Here is an 18,645-nt window from a genome sequence, read left to right as displayed (position 1 = left end):
CTACCAAAAATCAAAACAAAACCATACATTTGTCCCCCTTTAAGTTTTCTTTTAATCGGGCACAAAGCATCCAATAGTAGAGACCTACTAACCTGCATTAAATGCAACCCAAGTTACTATTAAGTGATGGGACACGCATACACAGGGTGTAAACCAAATAAGAATAGGTTGAAAGAAATAGCACCAACGTCTTAACATTACCAGTAAAGCTGACAGGAGATAATTCTGATGATCCCAATTTAGACAGTGCTTCACAATCCAGTACCTGATTGAGACTTTCTTGGATACGTGCCAGGGAACCTAGGAAAAAGAGAATAAAATAAAAATCAGAGAACAATACTGGCCATATATCTGCCTTGTGTTTATGAAGATTGAAAGAATCTATTCACAGGAGTATGTAAGAATGTCAGCACAAAACAGGACTAGCTATGTAACTACAAATTGCTAGGTTTTCATGAAAATTAGCCCACAACAATTCATGCAAAACTATATAAAATCCTATTATCTAAAACACAGAGAAACAGATCTTTATCAAAGCAACAAACTACTGATGGGCACAGAAGTAACACAGCAGAGAGTAAGTATCAGATGTGAAAGCAATTAGTTGACACAAGATGCTCACAGCAAATATTAAATGCTTCACATCACAGTGGAAGGAACATCCTTGCAAAGTTATGGGTGGATCCTTTGGCAGGAAAAGATAGATAAGTCTGAGGCTTTTATGTTATCAAGAATTGCATCTTTAAACCATGAAATGAAGCCAACATCTGGAAACTGGCATGAAGCAAGAATAGGTATAGTAGGTATAAATAGATACAGATAGGTACACACACCATGCGCTTTTAATGCAGCCAAACAAAAGCACTGGACTTGATCTGCAGCACCCTCTGCTGCTCCAGTTCTAAAACCCTGAGAGAGCCAAATGCAGGAGAAGCAAAAACAACATGGATGAGAAGGGATTGGTAAACCAGAAATAAGAACTGTGCTGAGAATGTTAAATAGAACTACCATTTTTTAAGTGTTTATATGAAAAAAGGAACAAGGCTCTGGTAGGAGGAAAGACTATGAAAGATTAAACTCCCATTCTGTTTAGGGGAAGATACAGTTGGCTGCAGGTTTTAGAACTGTCAGTGACTTTAGTCAGTGACTTTGTGTTAAACTGGAATGAAATAAAATTGAAGAATATCACACAAGAACAGAGACCCCAAAAAGGAGCAGCAGAGGAAAGTCTGAGAAACTTTTGAACCTGTTGATCCTTGAGAACATTTATTTACAAGAAAGGCAAAGACTTTAAGAACATGTTCCGGGCTACATGTAGATTGGAGCACACATCTAAAAATGTGGCACAATTGGTGAAACGATTCCCAAGTGAAAAACAGCATTCTCACGGACAGTCACCTGATCTCTTTTCTTTTAAAGCGAAAGGGAAGTTGAGTGCTTTTCCTGCATACTTGGAGAGCAAATTGTCAATGTCTTCTACAGTAAACCCAATTTCCTGTACAGCTAAGAGTTGGTGCAGTGTCTGCACAGCGACAGCTACCCAGTCCACTTTCATATTCATGAGGAGCTGTTCCAGCATGAGCAGTGGCCTGGAGGAGAGGTGGTAGTAGTTAGCACGGGAGAGCTCAGGCAGAGTCAGCAGCACCTGAGACACAAAGGAAAAAACGCATGTTAAAATTATACACCTTTAAGTCTGTGTTTCTGTGAGATTAAATGACAAGAAACTAGCACAGTAGCTTATGGAGAGAATGGAATAACATGTAGAGGCCAACAAATGGAGGTGGGACTTCTCAGACCTATTCCTACGTCTGTTACAGAGTTACTGAGTGGATTTGCAGAGATTACTTAAATTCCACTTTCCCATTCTATGGAACACTACCTCATTTCAGAGGCAGTCGAAGAACAGAAAGCATTTTGTGACCCTATGACATATGTGTTGTAGCAGGGTAGAGCACATTCTCCTATTAAAATAAGCTTATAAAAAGAATATTAGCCCAATCCTTATCCTTCCATCAGTTGAGGAAATACTGAGAGGAGAAAATATGAGCAGTTCTTCTGAAGATGGATAGTTAATACAGACACTTTCTAAATTCACTCCTATCTTCTAAAGGGACAAGTAAGGCAACAGGAAGCCTAGCAAAATACTGTTGTGACACACACTAGAGCAAGCTGCTATTTGTAGTCCTGCAACAAAATAGGTATTATCAAAAGCATTGCATTTTATTTTCATACAATGCATTAGACTAAGGTAATCCAGTGGTTAATGTGTCTGTTCCCAGGCTGAACACAGAACTTATGTGATTTCTGTAAAGGCAATGGCCATCCAAAAAGAGGAGTGATACTGTCTAACTTGGTAAGGCATCTGGGAGAAACAGGCCATGTAAGTGTCAAAGACCACCACATAGGTGGGCACATGTAGGACACCTGTTACTGACACGGAGAGCAAGTTGAGGATGCTTTCTTTTTCACTTGGGACAAAGATAGCAACTGGCCTGATAAACACCACAATTATATTTTATTCCACCCACACCCTCTTTTAGCCTGCGCATTCCTCCACTTCCTACAGCTCAAACACAAAATTGCTCTGTTCATATTGGGAGCTACAACCACCTCACAATACAGGAACTCCAAAGATGGAGAAGGAGAAGTTTTAATCCACCTTTAACTTTCCTTTGGATCCTGAGACTCAGGATCTTAGACCTGATATGGTGAGAATGCTCTGGTAAAATCTACAGGCGTTATATGTTATATGTTATAAAATTACTTACATAACTATATATTGCTATTAATCCCACAACACAGCAGTTTTACTCACTTTTGATCCCATGTAGAGTGCCTGGATTTCATTACGGCGTGCTGTTGTCAGATTCATATAGAAGTGAGCTGTGAGGTAATCAGCCAAGAAGTGAGAGGCTGCCAAGTTTGGATGCTGGTCAAGGGCCTGTTCACTGATGGCAAGGCAAATACCAGGGTCTTCAATTCTTTGTAAAAGCTACACAAAACCAAAATACAGTGAATCCCTACTACATTCCTGAAAAAGCAGCCTTTGTAATGGGCACTCCATAACAGATTATTGTCCTACAATGGTCGAGGAAGCACATTAACTTGCACAGGTGTCTTACATATATAAGGATGATTTAGATAACCTATTTATAGACTACTCATCACCCATTTGCTCCATTTATTAATAAAAATATTTTTTAAATTGAAATAAGCAAAAAAGTAAGCAAGGAAAGTGACAGAAGGCATAGTGATCAGAAGTCTCTCCACTTTGCTTCCAGAGTATTTTTGAAGCTATGTAGTCTGAAAAAGCCTGCACTTTACTTTACACTCTCTGTTATTTGCAAGAGCTCCATAATTATTAAAACCAGAAGAAGTCACACTTCACTAATTTGGGCACTGAAGCACAACTGACCAATTCCTGGTTTTAGTTTCACTTCTGGCTCTTCTGCTTGAGTATCACAGAAATGCTTCATTATCATTTTTCAAATAAAAGGGGCCTTGTATTTCCACATAAGTGACATTTACGCTATTAGGTTCAGCAGCCAGACTGACAAGCTGGATTTTCACTTAAGCGAACAGGGGAGAGAGAGGCTCCTGAAAGCATATTTAAACAAATAGCATCTCTTACGGGAGGAACCCTAAAGGCCAAGAAAATGCACATGAAGAAGGCAAAGAAACCAGTTCTCAAACTACCTGACCTAAAGACGTAAGGCTGAAAGAATCTCACTATTACCTGCAATGCTTTTTCCATGTTTCCTGTCTCCAATAAGTGGAGAAGGTGCTCACGGTGAAGATTGATCAAGTCTTCTCTTGGGATAGGATACAAATGTCCCCATTCCTCACACAACTCATAATCCTGAAGAATTGAAAAAAAGAGTAAAAATTAAAAAAAAAAGGACAAATAAACACTACCTTCTCTAATACAGTTGTTTCTCCCAAAATTCTGATCAACTTCTCAAGAAATTCTGTAGCTTTGCCTACTCTCCCACATGCAAAAGGTCATTAATTACATTGACAAGGGATAGTCCATTTTGTCAGAGTCACAGCCTGCATTGAGAATACCTTCTCATTTCACAGTCAGTAAGTTGGCTTTTTAGAGAGACACTTTTAAAGCCAGACAGATCTACAGTATTAGTACTTATATAATAACCAAGACCATATTATGCCAAAAGCCATGCTATTAACATCTTCAAAATTCTAAGAGAAAATAACAGGTTGTATCTCAGAGTAAGAGTTGTAACTTAAATTTAAGGATTATTAACTACACGTAAATCCTGACATTAAACACAGATCTGTATTTGTTTCTGTAGCACAGAACTGAGTAAAGGAATCCTTCCTAACAAAGTAATCTCCATTGATTGGTGTTTTAAGATGCTATATTAACAAATTTATCCATTCAAAGTTTAATGCATTCTAATTCACCAAAACACACAAGATTATGCCTAACCTTCGCTTTCAGAACAATATTCATGACAGCCTGAGGGTCATCGGTGCAGGCTTTTTTCAGATCCTGCCAGTCATTCCACAATGGTTCATTTTGCATATTCAAAATCTGAAAAAGTTAAGATTAGGGTAGCACAAATCTTGACAGCTTTATCTACAACAACTGTTAAGTCTAAGAAAGCAGCTGAGCTCATCATATCAAGAGATGCTTCACACAAAGAAACAAGTCAAAAAGGAGACTCCAATAAAGCTGTGGCATTTTCTCAGAGGTATGAGTCTACAAAGCATGTTACAAGGGAAGGTTTTTAAAAGACTAGATGGCAATAATTATGGATTAAAAAGTCCATGTATATTGCAGACATTGCTAGCACTAACAGAGACAAATGAGCTAACTGTCAGCAGAAGCACCACCAGACGGGGATTTATGACTCTTCTTTTTGCTCTGTTTGGTGTTTCAGTCTGTGCTGAACTCCAGGTCAGCGACTCTGACTTAACTTGGGTATCTGCACTATCCTGAAGTCAGAAGAACTGACTGCAATACAAACATGCTTATTGGACCACTAGTTTGTACACTGTACCCAGGTACATCTACACCTCTCAAGCTTACATTGAACTGCCACGAAAAGCTTCCAGAGGCTCTAGCATTTGCATAGAATGGAAAAACAAATACTTTGCAAAAAAGCAACCTCACACCAATGTTTAGGTCTAATCATGCTGGCAGTCCTGAATGCTAACAGAAGGGTTGGAAAGTTATGACGGATGGAAGCAGAATGTTAACTGGATACTACAGCACTGAAATCACATGAACTGTTTTAGAGGAAAGACTTGAAACGCTATTACGATTGAAAAAGAACAAAGGGCTAAAACTTTTTCAAAGGGCAATTTTATTTGCTCCTTGCTGCCCATTTTGTCTTGCTGGTTACTTGAAGAATGACTTTATACCTTTTGATAAAGCTGAAGTTCGTTCTTCCTGCTCTGCAGACTGGCTTTCACTTCATCAGTTATGCCCAAATCAGAAATGCAATAAGCTAGGATTTCCAAACAGGCATCAAGGGGCCATTTGTCCAGACAGCGTAGGGCCAGCCTACTTCTCAATGTTGCATTTTTTACTGGGAACAAGTATTGCCAACCGTCCTTATCTGTGGAGGAAATAAACCACTAGTTTGAAGTTCAGTTTGTGTAATTCGGAATATTAAAAATTAAAAAAAAAAAAAAAAAATCTTCATCCTCACTGGATCACATCACAAAAAGAAACCTCACAGCGCTGAGAAATCTATGTAAGACTCTTCCCAAGCATCAGATTCTCAGGAAGTTAGCATGGGCTACTTATTATCTTTAGACTCCAAAAGGCACCTCCTTTTACAAGATACATCATCCCTCTATGACAATGACACTGCTGTAGGAGATGTTGCATTAACAGGACGAGGATTAATGTCTCCTGATGTATTCAGCTCTTCACATGGAAATAACACTGCAGATGCATTCCAGTTCTTTTGCACTAAATTGGTCAGGATTTGCACATTTGCAAAACAGAAACTACAGCATAAGAGAAAACAAATTTAGGATGAAGGAAGAGAAGGGATCCGTTTCTGTCTTTGGATTTGCCCAAGGACCACTACTTTAGTTTCCAGCTTCTGACCCAGGCTGTATTTTCCATTAAAATAAAGAAAAAAGAAAGATCAAGGGAAAAAAGCCTGACTTAATTGTTCTTACCTTCAGCAGTTGCACAGCTCAGCACAGCATCCTTCACATTTACCAGCTCCTCCACATCCTGACTGTACAGATCCAAGACCTTCAGAGCTCTGTCCCAATCCTTTGCAGCAAGAGCTTGTTCAAAGACTTCCATTAATACCTTAACAGCTGTGGTGGAATGCAGTCCTAGGAGAACCAGAGATATGTATGTCTTGCCAGAGAAGACAGTAGCCAAACTGCAACCTTCCTCTTGCTGATTCTGAAGTGGCTCAAACATAGCAAGAAGAAATCGCTCCAATATTGGGAACTCCTTCAACAACGCCTCACACTCCTTGGAAACCTGTTCCAAACCTAAAGGCACCTCCCGTTTGCCCCGAAATTCCATCCAAGATAGACTTGATTTGGGAACTTTCTGTATATTGGATGCACTTAGACATGCCACCGTGGCCATTAGCTTTGACTGAGACTTTAGGAAGTCCAGGGAGGAGGCAGTGAGTGTGTGCTGGCTTGAGTCATTCACAGAGGATGGGGCCTGAGTGGAGATGTCCTCAGAGGTCACCGCAGAATTGTGAATAGGTATTTCAACATCTGGCAGGCAGTGGCAGGCACACTGGTGTGCTACGTTGGTGATGTTTGTCAGTAGAGACTTTGCCTGGAAGTTTTGCCTTGCACTGCATAAGGACAGGGGTTCACAGCAACAGTTAACAATAACTTGCTGCACATTCAAGTTCAACTCTTCTTTAGCCAAGAGAGAAGAAAGCCTGTAGGATTGAAAACAGAACCAGCTTACCCAGTATATATAAAAGGTACTTTACAATCACATATTTTCATAAATCTTCCAAATGTTTTATGAACACAAGTCCCCTAATATTCTTCACAGGTACATATAGGGGAAGAGTACATATCCTGTGTTTACCCAGTATGAAAGGTGTATACAGCATGACACGGATAACTCAGAGCTAATGCTGCCATTTCTTTAAAGAAAAGGAACTTTGTCCTCAAACATTGACTTTTACCTAAATGTGATGTACTAAAACGGTTCACCACTAATGCTCATCTTTTTAAGAACTACTTTGTCAAATCAGATACTCTCCATGCCAGCCTAATTTAGTAACTTGTGATGGAAGTACCTTAGATTATCCAGTTTACCTACTGACCAGGGCAAGAGCCATGCCCAGCTGTATTCTTAAGAAGCTCTACTGGTCTATTTTATTAGTAATACCTTTCTAAGCTGCAAGTCCACTGCTCTGAACTGTCACATATTCAGTTAAAAAAATCCACATGAATGCACTCTCTCTTCACAACATACAGTAATGGTTAAAAATATAGTGCCACAGATTTTCCTATAAAAAAATCTTCAGGTTGCCAAAGAAACCACTGACTAAGCTCCTCCCTGCACATCAATCCCTGCAGCATTAAGTGAACGGCTGGTGGGACACAGCAGGCTGTGCTACCTGTGCTAAGTAGCCAGAAAATCACTTAATCCTAACTGAGGTTCGAAGCCACCAACACCAAAATAACCTAGAGAATTCTATAATCTGAAAAGCACCAACCTGTCAGGATGAACCTGTCTCTCAAACACAAGCTGGGAGAGCAGCTGAGATGGACTCTGCTGTAACAGTACGAAAGGGTTCCCCACTTTCACTTCTGCAGATATATCTTAAAAAAAAAAATCAGAACACATTTTATAATACAGACACATTAGCTAAATACACCATCCAAGTCTAATTTTAGGAACACAAATTTTAAGAGCTTGAGTCTGAAACTTCTTTGACTAAATTCAGAGGTCCACATTCACATTAGTGTGATCAAATCCAGACTAAATTGCAGGGCATTTCTGATTATGATATGCCTCTCAAACTTGTCACCACTGGCTCATGTTTTATTGGACCTACTACCAAAACGAGTGCAGTGGGGAGTCTTTAGCCTCTAAGCGAGATCTAGGTTCAAACAGTTCAGCAACTCTACTACTTCAAACTTCCACCAAAATGTATATTTGTGGTGAGAGACTAAAAATGTGCAGTATTGGTTTCTGAGGAGTCTCTGGATGTAAATTAGTGAGCCTATGCTCTGTTCAAGTCAAAGTTGGCAAAAGCAGAGGGAGTTCACAGATATACAGCTACTTTTACAAAACCAGTGAATCCCTTGCCAGTATTGCTGAAAAGCCTTTGTGTCCACTACTGAGTTATGCTGAGTAACTCTGAACAGATAAGTTTACCTTCTCCTTTCATCTTCCAGTACAATAACGTTTCCCCAAACTTGCTCAGCCATTAAATACTGTGCATTCTTTTGGCTTTGGCAGTTAGTCAATGAGGACTGAATCATGTCTATACAGAAGTTATGGTTGATAGTGACCTGAGCTGAACCAGCATGTCTGAAAGCAAAGCTTTGCCCTTTTTTCCTATCCTCTTGGGAAGGAATTATCTGAAACCAGTACTGTGGTATTTTACATCAGTGCAGCTCAATTAGTGTCAACACTAAAAACCAGACAAGTGCTTTTTCTCCTAGCACAGTGAATTGTTCTGATCTTCTGGTAGCTTTATGTGCTGATGGTGCATTTCTTTCCACCATCATCTGCTGACTTGATGAAAAAATTTTTCCTGGTTACCTCTGCACAGTCTTCTACACAGTCTCTACTTATCTTTGCGGAGCAGCAGGGCACTGATTGCCTCTAAGGGAGCGGAAAAGTGTGCAGCATGCTGATCCACTGGATGCAAAAATCAATCTCGCCTTACGGGACAGTGATCAGAACATTTGAAGGTCAGAGATTGTTTGTTTTGTGTAAATAAAGCGCAGAATCTGGGTCAGCAGTTAACATTTCTGTTCTCATTTTCCTAGTGCCATTAGTTATTTTTATCTTAGCTGTGGGTGGCTTAGGTGTTAAGAAATCAAATTTTAAAAGCAGTTGAAATCAAAAGATCTGGCTATGCACAGGTAGTAGGCATGTTTGGCAAGGAACCATTGTTGCACAATTACTTCTCAGAATCAGGCTAGACTACACAGTGTGGGTATCTACACCTCGGCTCACACTTGGCAGCAGAAACCCCTTACCCAGTTCTGCATTCAGGCTTCGTAACACAACAGCAGCCAGTGCAGCGATGTAGTCAAAGAAGGCCTTCACAAAGTTTGTCTGCGTGTTGCTCTCTGGCATGGTTTGGGCATGTTGGTCAAGAGTTCTCAGCAGGAGCCGTGTTTGATTCCAAACCAGGTGCTTCTCCAGCTCCGCAGGTTTGAGAGAGGCCTGCTCCACCAAGGTGACAAGCAGGCTCCCTTTAGAGTCTGGTTTAAGAGAACAGACATACATCCAAGATTCAACTAAGTATTAAATGCTAAAAGGGAAGAGGAAGGGGGAAAAGAAAGAAAATTTTAAAAATAGAGAGAGAGAAAAAGAGAGAAATGCTTTAGCCTAGTTACCTCTCTGCAATTACAAATCTCAGCCTGGGCATTACAATTTTATTGAAAGCAAGAGAAATTTTCACAGCAAAATAAATCAATGGTTCATCTAAATTAGTAACCACACATCTGATAAGTTAGAAATATATTAGGGCAGGTCTAAAATGTATCTAGTTGTGTCATTAACACATAAGCTTATTCTAAAACACAAGTGTTGATCAGTCCTTGTGCTTCATAACATTTAGCCCTTAGAGCTCTCCTAAGTATTTGCTCATTAAACATACAAATATCTCTAAATATTTTACAAACATCTACATGCCATTTAGAAATCTGCTTAATGGAGGAGGTAAAAAGACCAAACAAAACATAAGAAAACACCCCAGTGCTATATAACAAAGAGAGGTCTGAGAAAAGGCAACTGTGGAAGACTTTTTCAGAAAAGGATGAGACATTCTATGATAGCCTTATGAAAATGGGAAGATATTATTATGTTACAATATTTTATAAGTTTACCTCAACAACCCACAACAGTAAGGATACATCTAATTATCTACAAGTTGTCAGGTTAAAATACACTTAAAGAATTCATTGTTAGGACTGAAGAAAAACAGGACAAATAAGGTCAGTTGTACTCATCGATATTTTTTCCTCTCTTCTCTGTTAAGTTCACAATTTCAGCTCTGAAAACAAATGCTCAGAATATACGAATTACAGATAAATTTTACTCTTTGCATTTATGATTTTAAAAAGTATATATTTATCCATATGTCAAAGAGCATTACTACTAGATTTATAATTGTCTGGACACACCAAAAACTTAGATCATTTGTCAGTCTTCAAGATCACAAAAATAACTCACCCACAGAACGTTCAACGTGTGTCAGTGCTTTTAGGATTTGATCCAGATTTTGTGATAAAACAATTTCATTAGTAATACTTTCTTCAGTCAAGGCAGGGTAGCAAGCTTGCAGAAGGTCTACAATACTGCATCGAAAATTACTCCCTATTTTCTCATCTGAGACCTCTACAAAAGAAGAGAAAGAAACAGCGACTATAATAAAGGCAGAAATATTTTTGCACAGAAAAAGGACCAGAGAACCAAAGTTTGGCAAATACAACTAGTTTGCCAAATTCAAGTTGCTTCAGTTTATCCAGAGTTGAACTTGGGTCCCCCTCCCTTTTTTTTTTTTTTTGGGGTGGGTGGGGTTGGTTGTTTGGTTTTCGTTTTTTGTTTTAAATACTAAGCTAAAGAATTGAAAGTTAAAATTGCCATTGCGACAGAAGGCAAGAGCTTGATTTAAGCACATTTCAACTGAAAATCTTATCAGCAAAACATCCTACCTGGCTTGGATTGTCCTTGTGATGTGCAGGAATAGTTGAGAATTTTACTTATTTGCTGGAGAACTGCTGGGAAACCCTTTACACCTTCAGAGTGCAGTAAAACAAAGTCAGGTCGGTGGCCTGGAAATGTCATTGATAAAATAAAAGTTAGGAATGGAAAAAGGAAAAACTACCATGAAAGTAAGGAATGAGGTTTAATTAAGATTCAAGTGTTAGCACAAACAACACAGCACAGAGAGCCATTTTCTGCACCCAGGCCCATATTGATAAACACAAAAATCAAAAGCCTACCCCGAGTTTCAAGGCTGTTGTACAGTCTTCTTTCTGCTGTTTCCAAGAGCTGTTTGCATGTCTTCCAAAGACGGCACTGAGTACAAGCCAAGTCAAATGTCACCATTGCTGAAGGACTGAGGTCCTCCAGGACTTCTCGCAGAGCACCAGTATGCTCCAGCTGGATGTTGCTGATCCAGAAGTTGTCTTGGAGAGTAGGGGCAAGACTTCCAGAAGTTGCAAGCAACTTATCAGTAACATCCGAGATGGAATAAAATACCATACCTACATGTGTCAGCAAAACACACAATCACTGATTAAACAGCATATTTATCTCGGATGCTGTCACAGGTAATTATTCCCTAATCCTTTAGGAAAATAATTCATGAGGTGACCTGCTTCATGGACCAATTACTGCAGAATAGATAAAACTGAACTGGGCATCAACAGCAACTGTCAGCATTCTTAGTCTCCTTTTAAGTCAAAGAACAAGCACTTACTCTTCTGAACACTTGTTGCACTCGTTATGACAGTATTCAAATTGCCTTCTCCTGTTTTCAACTTCTCCCTCACCTTTTATGAGAAGAACTAAAAAAAACCCAGTTCTTACCAGCTGCTGCTGCATTCCCAATAGCTTGCAGTGTCGAACGGCCACTGCCAGATTTCCTGATGCCTCCAGTGCCATCTGATGCTTGATTCTCAATGTTGTGCTCCACTCCTGCCATTTCTCTTACCGCCTCTTGGTAGCGCTCCATGAAAACCAATTCACCATAGCAAGGTGAGGTATTCAGATTAAACATCAAAGCCACCTTTCAAAAATAACAGTAGAAGTAATTACAGAGCACGTCAAAAGAAGTTTAACAGTCAAACAGTTTTGGAGGTTTTGGGAGGAGATTAGTGAATAAAATAAAACAGATATTTTAACTGAAAAACATCCCCACAGACACAGCAGGCTGAAACGGTGGGGTTTTTTATGCAGAGGGTTTTAAGTGCCTGAAAGAACAGGACCTTAGAGACATTTTTCAACTATTTTTATAAAGCTCAGCGCTTATTTGCTGCAAGGCTAATTTTCATAAACCACACCTTTCAGAATGACTTATGATTTCAATACACTATGTAACAAGATAAATCAATCAGGTTGGGCCTCCAAAGAAAACTATTTTAAACAAATGCTAGAAGGTATTCCTTGCTGAGTAAGAAATTTAAACACAGAGTAGGTAAAAGCACAGCCATGCAAGCTCCTATTATCAAAGCAACAACAGAACACAAACCAAGCTTGAATTCTTTACCCTCAGTGATACTGAAATTCAAAGTAACAAAGCAAACTGAAATGCTTCTTTTGGCCCCGTAAGCAGGGAAAAGATGAAGTGGTGTGCTTGACGTCAAACAGAACTAATGAGTTGAATGGAAATCTGCTGCTAATGCAATGTTTAGATTATATTAAGTGCTCCCATTTCACTATCTGAAACTCAGCCAGGTCACAGCTTTTTGCAGAAGTTTCAGTCCCTGATGTACCTCAAGATGGTTTTTCAGAGCATCAGCCCCAAAGCCACATAAAGAAAGGTACGTGCAGCTGTGAGGAAGCAAAGAAATACAGATGTGTAGACTATCGATTTCAAGTCTTTCTGCCTGTTTTTAGCAGCTGAATTTAGCCTCAAAACATAACTCCTTCAAATAAGTGTAATCACCACTCTGGATCTGCTTTGGGTAAGGGATACCTTTGCATGTTCCTGATGAGCTTACAAGTGGCCAAGTGTCATGGTTTTGATTCACTGACTAAACTAAGCAGTTCAGAAGCTGCCTCCTCCTGCCAAAGAAGCTCATGCTTCACATGAGCTCTTTGTGTTTTTCATTCACCCAAAACACTAAACTTGGCCAGCTCTCAAAGATTTTCATGCTTTGAGAAACCAGGTTTAGAGAAAACATTGTTATATAACAAAGGAAAAGCAAAAAAACCCAGCATCCTTGGGATGTTGGTTTGGAATACCTTTGCTCCTTTCACTTGCTTCTACTTCTGAAGTGACCCTTTCATTTGGAATGCAGATGCTCTAGCCCTATGCTTGCTGATGTAGAAGCAGAAATTTCATCAGCTATCACAGCTACCAAATTAGATTTTTAACTGCACAGAACACATGTATCTCTTTTACCTGATGGGCTTCTATGAAGTTTCCTCTCAAAACACAAGAAACTAAGAGCGATTCAGGTGGGGAAAGCATCATGGGAATGAGGGGGTTTTGCTGATGTGGTCTCACCCTGCTTGCGAAATCACCTGAGCCAGACACATTACTGGTACTTCCCTCTGCAAAACAACAGAATTAATTGGGATACTAACACAGAAAAAACATTTCACCAGAGAACAGCCAGCTATCAGAAACCAGTACATCACATATTTAACACAAAAATATAGGAGAAGAATTGCAAGGAAATTTTAGGGTCAAGAGGTCAACATAAACATCTTGTGAAGAATTCTCATAATATTTCACTGTGCGGTCAGAACTTTCAGTTTGGATCTCATCCAAATGTAATACTGCTTAGTGGCTACCTAAAGCAGATGCAATGCCAGGGTACTGGTTCAACATGAGTAAAGGGAGAAGCCTTAAGTATTGGAACTATTAAATCAATTTAGCATGCCTAAGCATGTTTTAAGTTACATGACTATCAGTCTATTTGTTTTTTTAATGGTTTGCACATCACTCCATTGCATACTGTTTCCTGCAAGACAAAACAAAACCAAAAACAACAAAAAAACAAACAAACAAAAAAACAAGAAAAATCTAATTTTCTTATTCCAGAGGAAGATATCTATGGTATTCTAATTAGAGGTCCCATTTTTGGCTGACTTTTTTTCTGAGAAGTGAAAAGTTCTAATTCTGTCCTGCACAGAGCAGTAATTCACATTAACTAGTCAAGCAAATACCTCATCATGTACATTGACAAGACAAAGAAATACTATTTTTGTGGCTTAATACCTGAGGTGCTGGTGCTTAGCTCGCTACTTGTACTTTCTAATGATGGACTGGAAGATCCCTCTTTCCCATCTAAAATGGAAACAAATCAAAACCAGCACATTAAACGCACTTTTTCTAGACAAGGTAATTACACTTACTGCAAATAACAGATCAAGCAATCGCAAGAGATCATCAAGAGTATCTCACAAATGGCTCCTCACTGATGTCTACGATAAACGCAAAAATTGCTGATTTGAAGAAAATGCTAGGTAGGTGGCCAATCAGTGACTCGCATCAGATACCCTAAAGATTCTTATTTTGGAACATCCCAACCCAAAACCAGACATGCCTTTTACAGGCTAAGTAGAAAAAGGGTGAGGAACCCAACTTTCTCTTAAGGCTGCCAATTTAAGCCACAAATTCCTGTAAATTCACATCCTACATACTATTGTGATAGGAATGAAAATATACCAGTCATTGGATATCATGGAGAAAGGGGAGAACTGGTACTGTGGTTGCAAAGTTCTTCCCCTGCTCCAAATCACACTATGTACGAAAGAACGTATTTTCTTACCTGAATTTAAAATTAATTACATTTTAGTTTTGCAGGTGAGGTTGAGGTTGAAAGACTACCTCAGTCCACATGGAACTGGACTAAGACACCTCAAACCAGTTAGAAAACTAGAAGGAAATAAATCTAGTTCTCTACTCCTACTCCATTAAATCTAATTGCATCCAGCTATGAGCTCTTCAAAATTATTCACATTTTAGAGATGTCTTCTCCAAGCCACTTTTTCAACCCACCTGTCTTGTACCTTTGAGATCTGCTTCGTTTCTTAAAGCTGGAGCACCTGATTAGAGAGCAGTATCTCCTGGAAGCTGCTAGCTGATGTTCTGTGAAACATTCAAGCAAAAACATTATCACATAGCTGGACAGGCCATAAACAATTATCTGTCTACCTTAAAGAATCTACCAGCACACCTAGGTAGAGCTATGACGGCAAATCTCCAAAGGAAACACACTTGACCTCAGCTAAGAGCTCTTCTGCAGTAAATTTAAACCAGCGCCTTGAAGTATAATAATTTTGATGCAATTCAACTAATACTGTGTTTTTCACATCCAACGTTGCTTGGAATGTACTACACCTTTTATACACCCCTGAGAAGCACTAAGCATCTTTTCCAACCTAAATTACTCTAACGACACAGAAAAATAGGTATAGTCCAAGTACATAAGGAGGTAGAAACACAGAAAAAAAATAATTAAAATAGTTAAAGTTTGATTTTTCATTAAGGTTTTTCTGAAACAACTGGGTTCTTCAGTAATGTGGGGTAGTATGAACCCTGGCTCAGTCAACAATTCTGGAAGTGAGCAAGTAATGGGGGTGCCAACCCCTGGGACATAAAATCCAAGAGATAAGCAGTGTCAAGAAAAGCCAGACACCTTTGCCTGAAAGATATTCCCCAAATAGTTGTCATTGTTTGTCAGAAGTTAGGACTCTAAAGTACAGAATCCCACAGAAAGCTGCTGCCTGTCCAACATAAACACTGACAGATGCCTACTTAAACGTAAGTCCCACCACATCTTCCCCTTCATAGCAGGAGACCTGAGAAATAGCTGAACAGAAGTCTGGAAACTTGGAACATTTAAGGTCCATACTGCTCAGTCTTTCTTCGGACATGGACTGAGATACACAACAAGCCACACTATGATACAAGCAGAATGCTCATAGGAGCAGGGTTAACAAGTTGTAAGATATGGAGAAGGGTAGCAAATAGGTTCCTGAGTGTGTTTTTCTATTAATAACTACTGCTGAGGAGTGGTCTGCATCCCAGAATAATCCAACTTCCTCTGATACTTGTTCCTAACATTTTCCAGACTAGGCTAAATCAACACTCCACCCATGAATGAGATGAGTCTATCTGGCTTGCATTGGACACTCCACCATGTCTCTTCATATCACTACACTGTCAACATAACTTGTGATGAAGTGTTGGGAGAAAAACAGGCGAACTGAAGCAGGTTGTCCACAAAGGGGAGGGAAAAAAGAAAACCCAAACTTTCTGATTAGAATAGAGATCACTCCTGTTGAAAAATGGTGCAAGAACCAGGTGGTCTCCAACTATGTCACTCTCCTAATATCTGCCAAAATGTGCCCCCTCAGTAAGATGATTAGGGAATTTAGTCTTGAAACCATTGCCTGAACAGCTGTAACAGAACAGTGTCGATATATCAGAAAGAGCCACATATAGAGCCTACCTGCATTTTTGTTACTCATCACCACCTTGTATCGCCAGTGAGCTTCAGAAAGGTATTTGGAAAACTGTAACACACGACTTGCAAAGGCATCTCTGCTTGCAGAAAGATTCAAGCACTCGACAAGCTCCAGCTCTCCATGAAGCATGTTACTGGAGTCCCGTGGAAGAGAACTCTGAATTTCTTCCAGATGGTTGAGAAGCAGTGTGAGGAAGGCATCCATGGCCACATCATCCACTAAAAATCCAGTAACACCACTGGTGAAGTGTTTCAGATCCAGGTAGCTCAGCCTAGAGGTTTCACAGCTTTTGCCACTTAACATTGAGTCACAAAGATCTTGGTTATGTGTGTGAACTGTCTGAGCAGACAGCAGATGCCTGTCTAATTTCTTTTCAGTCTCCATCAGGCGATGTGGACTTCCTGCAGTAGAAGACCGCCGACTAGCACTGCCTTCTGTGCTCACAGTAGCAGTCTTTTTGTCAAGATCATCATCCTCTGCATAGTCCTCAGGTAGAAGAGGCTCTGTATGGAGGTCATTGTAGGAAACAAAAAGCAAGGAGAAGATGTTCTCCAAAACCTCCAGGCGCAGAGGAGCAGGAATATTCCTTAAGAACTGTTGACACTTCACAAGGTACTGAAGAAATACTGAAGAGCAATCTGTGTATTTAAGAACAAAAAGAAATAACATTTACAACATTTTCCAGGAGTCACTTCCTCCAATCACTGCCCTTTAAGAAAATCCTAGGAGAGAGAACTGTCCCAGTGGCAAAGAGCCAATCATTCCTCCACAAATCAAGTACATATATGTCCAACATTTTACATTTAAAAAGGTAACATGCCTCTTCCCTCTCAGTAATGCCAATTATCACCTTGTGTAATCACGTGCAAAATCAGATTACACCCCTTTCAACCACTAAATCAGTTTTAGCTCTGTGAAATAATAACCTCTTACAAAAGCAGCCCTGCAACTAACATCCTATATCTAACATCACCTTTTTGCACTATATTTTTACTACAATAACTTTAAATGTTTTAGAACAGGCAAGTAGCTTATTCATATCTATTATTACTAAAGGTAACAACACCTCAAAGAAATGCCATTATACTTGTTTGCAAAGCATTCATAGCCCACTAAATAGAAACATCATATGTACACAGGGTACAATATTATCCCAATACTAAGTAATAATTCAGAGACCAACAAATGGAGAACCACAAGCTATTGAACTTCAGAAAGGAAGATAGTCACCTGCTGTTTGGCCAACAGTTGCATCTTCAGTGATATCACCAAGAAGGCTGCGTACACAATCTTTGCACTTGGAATGCTTATGTGAATTCACACAGAGAGCATAGATAGCGTACTTCATGGCGCAAAATGCTCGGAAGAGTGCCAGATTGCGCTGCTGGCTCAGGGTATTAGGGAGTGTTGCTGCTGTGGAGGAAATAAGGGTGGTGAGGGAATCAGAGGTAGACAAGAAAACAAGTTAGTTTTCTCCTGCAGTTCCCACACAGCAATATTTATCCAGCCTTTCTTCCCCAGTGTCACCTCCATCCCTCACTGTTATGGCCCAACATTTGGAAGACAAAACAAACCACAATAGATGGGCACAAAAAAGTCAGGTCTGGATCCCCTTCCAAAACAGAATTTTTCTTTGAATTTGTGTTACAGGACCTGGCTACAGCACAGAATGATTAAAATCTGCTCATGATAAGTCTCATTAGAAGTACGTGGTTAAGCTACCTTGCTGCATTTACAACAGTGGGACAGACCCTGTCTTGTTACAGCATCTTAGAATTTAGTGTTCTGTCACACAGTACATAAGTAAGGAGATAGTGTAGACTGGCTGTGACCATAGTGAGAATAAAGTACCACCACTTCTATGTATATATAGATCATATCCAATCCGCAATTGATTAAAGAAGTACAGTCCCACTGTTTCTTTCACACATTTATGATAAAGGCAACTTTAAAAAGTACTACACCCACTCCTTCCCCCTTTTGCATTTGTTTTTTTTTTTTTTGTTTGTTTTTGGTTTGTTTGTTTGCTTGTTTTAAGAAATAAGGTGTCATGTGTCAGAGACATGATCCCTTCTTAGTACAACAGAACATCAGAACTGCAAATTACGTAAAAATTGCATCATCACCCCCTTCATCAGGAACACAATATAGGATTACATATTCTGTTATGCTGGCTTTAGATGAAGTATCCAACTACTGTACAAAGGTTAAAATAAATAAACAAACAAAAAACTCACAACATCCACTATCCTGTACTCTTATACAAGGGCTGGATTGTC

General features: G+C 39.5%; 1 protein-coding gene across 4 annotated transcripts in view; it reads right to left on the bottom strand.

Moving 5' to 3' along the window:
• The window catches only part of ZFYVE26 (zinc finger FYVE-type containing 26), a 50,148-nt gene that overhangs the window by 20,130 nt on the left and 11,373 nt on the right, over window positions 1–18,645 (bottom strand). For 3 of the 4 annotated variants that reach the window (XM_082057939.1, XM_082057937.1, XM_082057940.1), the window contains 18 exons: window positions 17,597–17,779; window positions 16,351–17,004; window positions 14,895–14,984; window positions 14,112–14,180; window positions 13,290–13,441; window positions 11,753–11,951; window positions 11,164–11,427; window positions 10,873–10,992; window positions 10,391–10,555; window positions 9,190–9,417; window positions 7,692–7,797; window positions 6,160–6,899; window positions 5,389–5,585; window positions 4,451–4,555; window positions 3,737–3,859; window positions 2,816–2,992; window positions 1,399–1,645; window positions 202–300 (listed from right to left, as the gene is read on the bottom strand). In XM_082057939.1, the coding sequence (XP_081914065.1) occupies window positions 202–300; window positions 1,399–1,645; window positions 2,816–2,992; window positions 3,737–3,859; window positions 4,451–4,555; window positions 5,389–5,585; window positions 6,160–6,899; window positions 7,692–7,797; window positions 9,190–9,417; window positions 10,391–10,555; window positions 10,873–10,992; window positions 11,164–11,427; window positions 11,753–11,951; window positions 13,290–13,441; window positions 14,112–14,180; window positions 14,895–14,984; window positions 16,351–17,004; window positions 17,597–17,779 (3,918 nt within the window). The remainder of the gene's footprint in view (window positions 1–201; window positions 301–1,398; window positions 1,646–2,815; window positions 2,993–3,736; window positions 3,860–4,450; window positions 4,556–5,388; window positions 5,586–6,159; window positions 6,900–7,691; window positions 7,798–9,189; window positions 9,418–10,390; window positions 10,556–10,872; window positions 10,993–11,163; window positions 11,428–11,752; window positions 11,952–13,289; window positions 13,442–14,111; window positions 14,181–14,894; window positions 14,985–16,350; window positions 17,005–17,596; window positions 17,780–18,645) is intronic. The other variant, XM_082057938.1, reaches the window with a different exon arrangement.

This window comes from Streptopelia decaocto (assembly GCF_964273445.1).
Source record: "Streptopelia decaocto genome assembly, chromosome: 7".
NCBI lineage: Eukaryota > Metazoa > Chordata > Aves > Columbiformes > Columbidae > Streptopelia > Streptopelia decaocto.
Note: the sequence above shows the minus strand (reverse complement) of the source record. Positions and strands in the feature narration are given on the sequence as shown.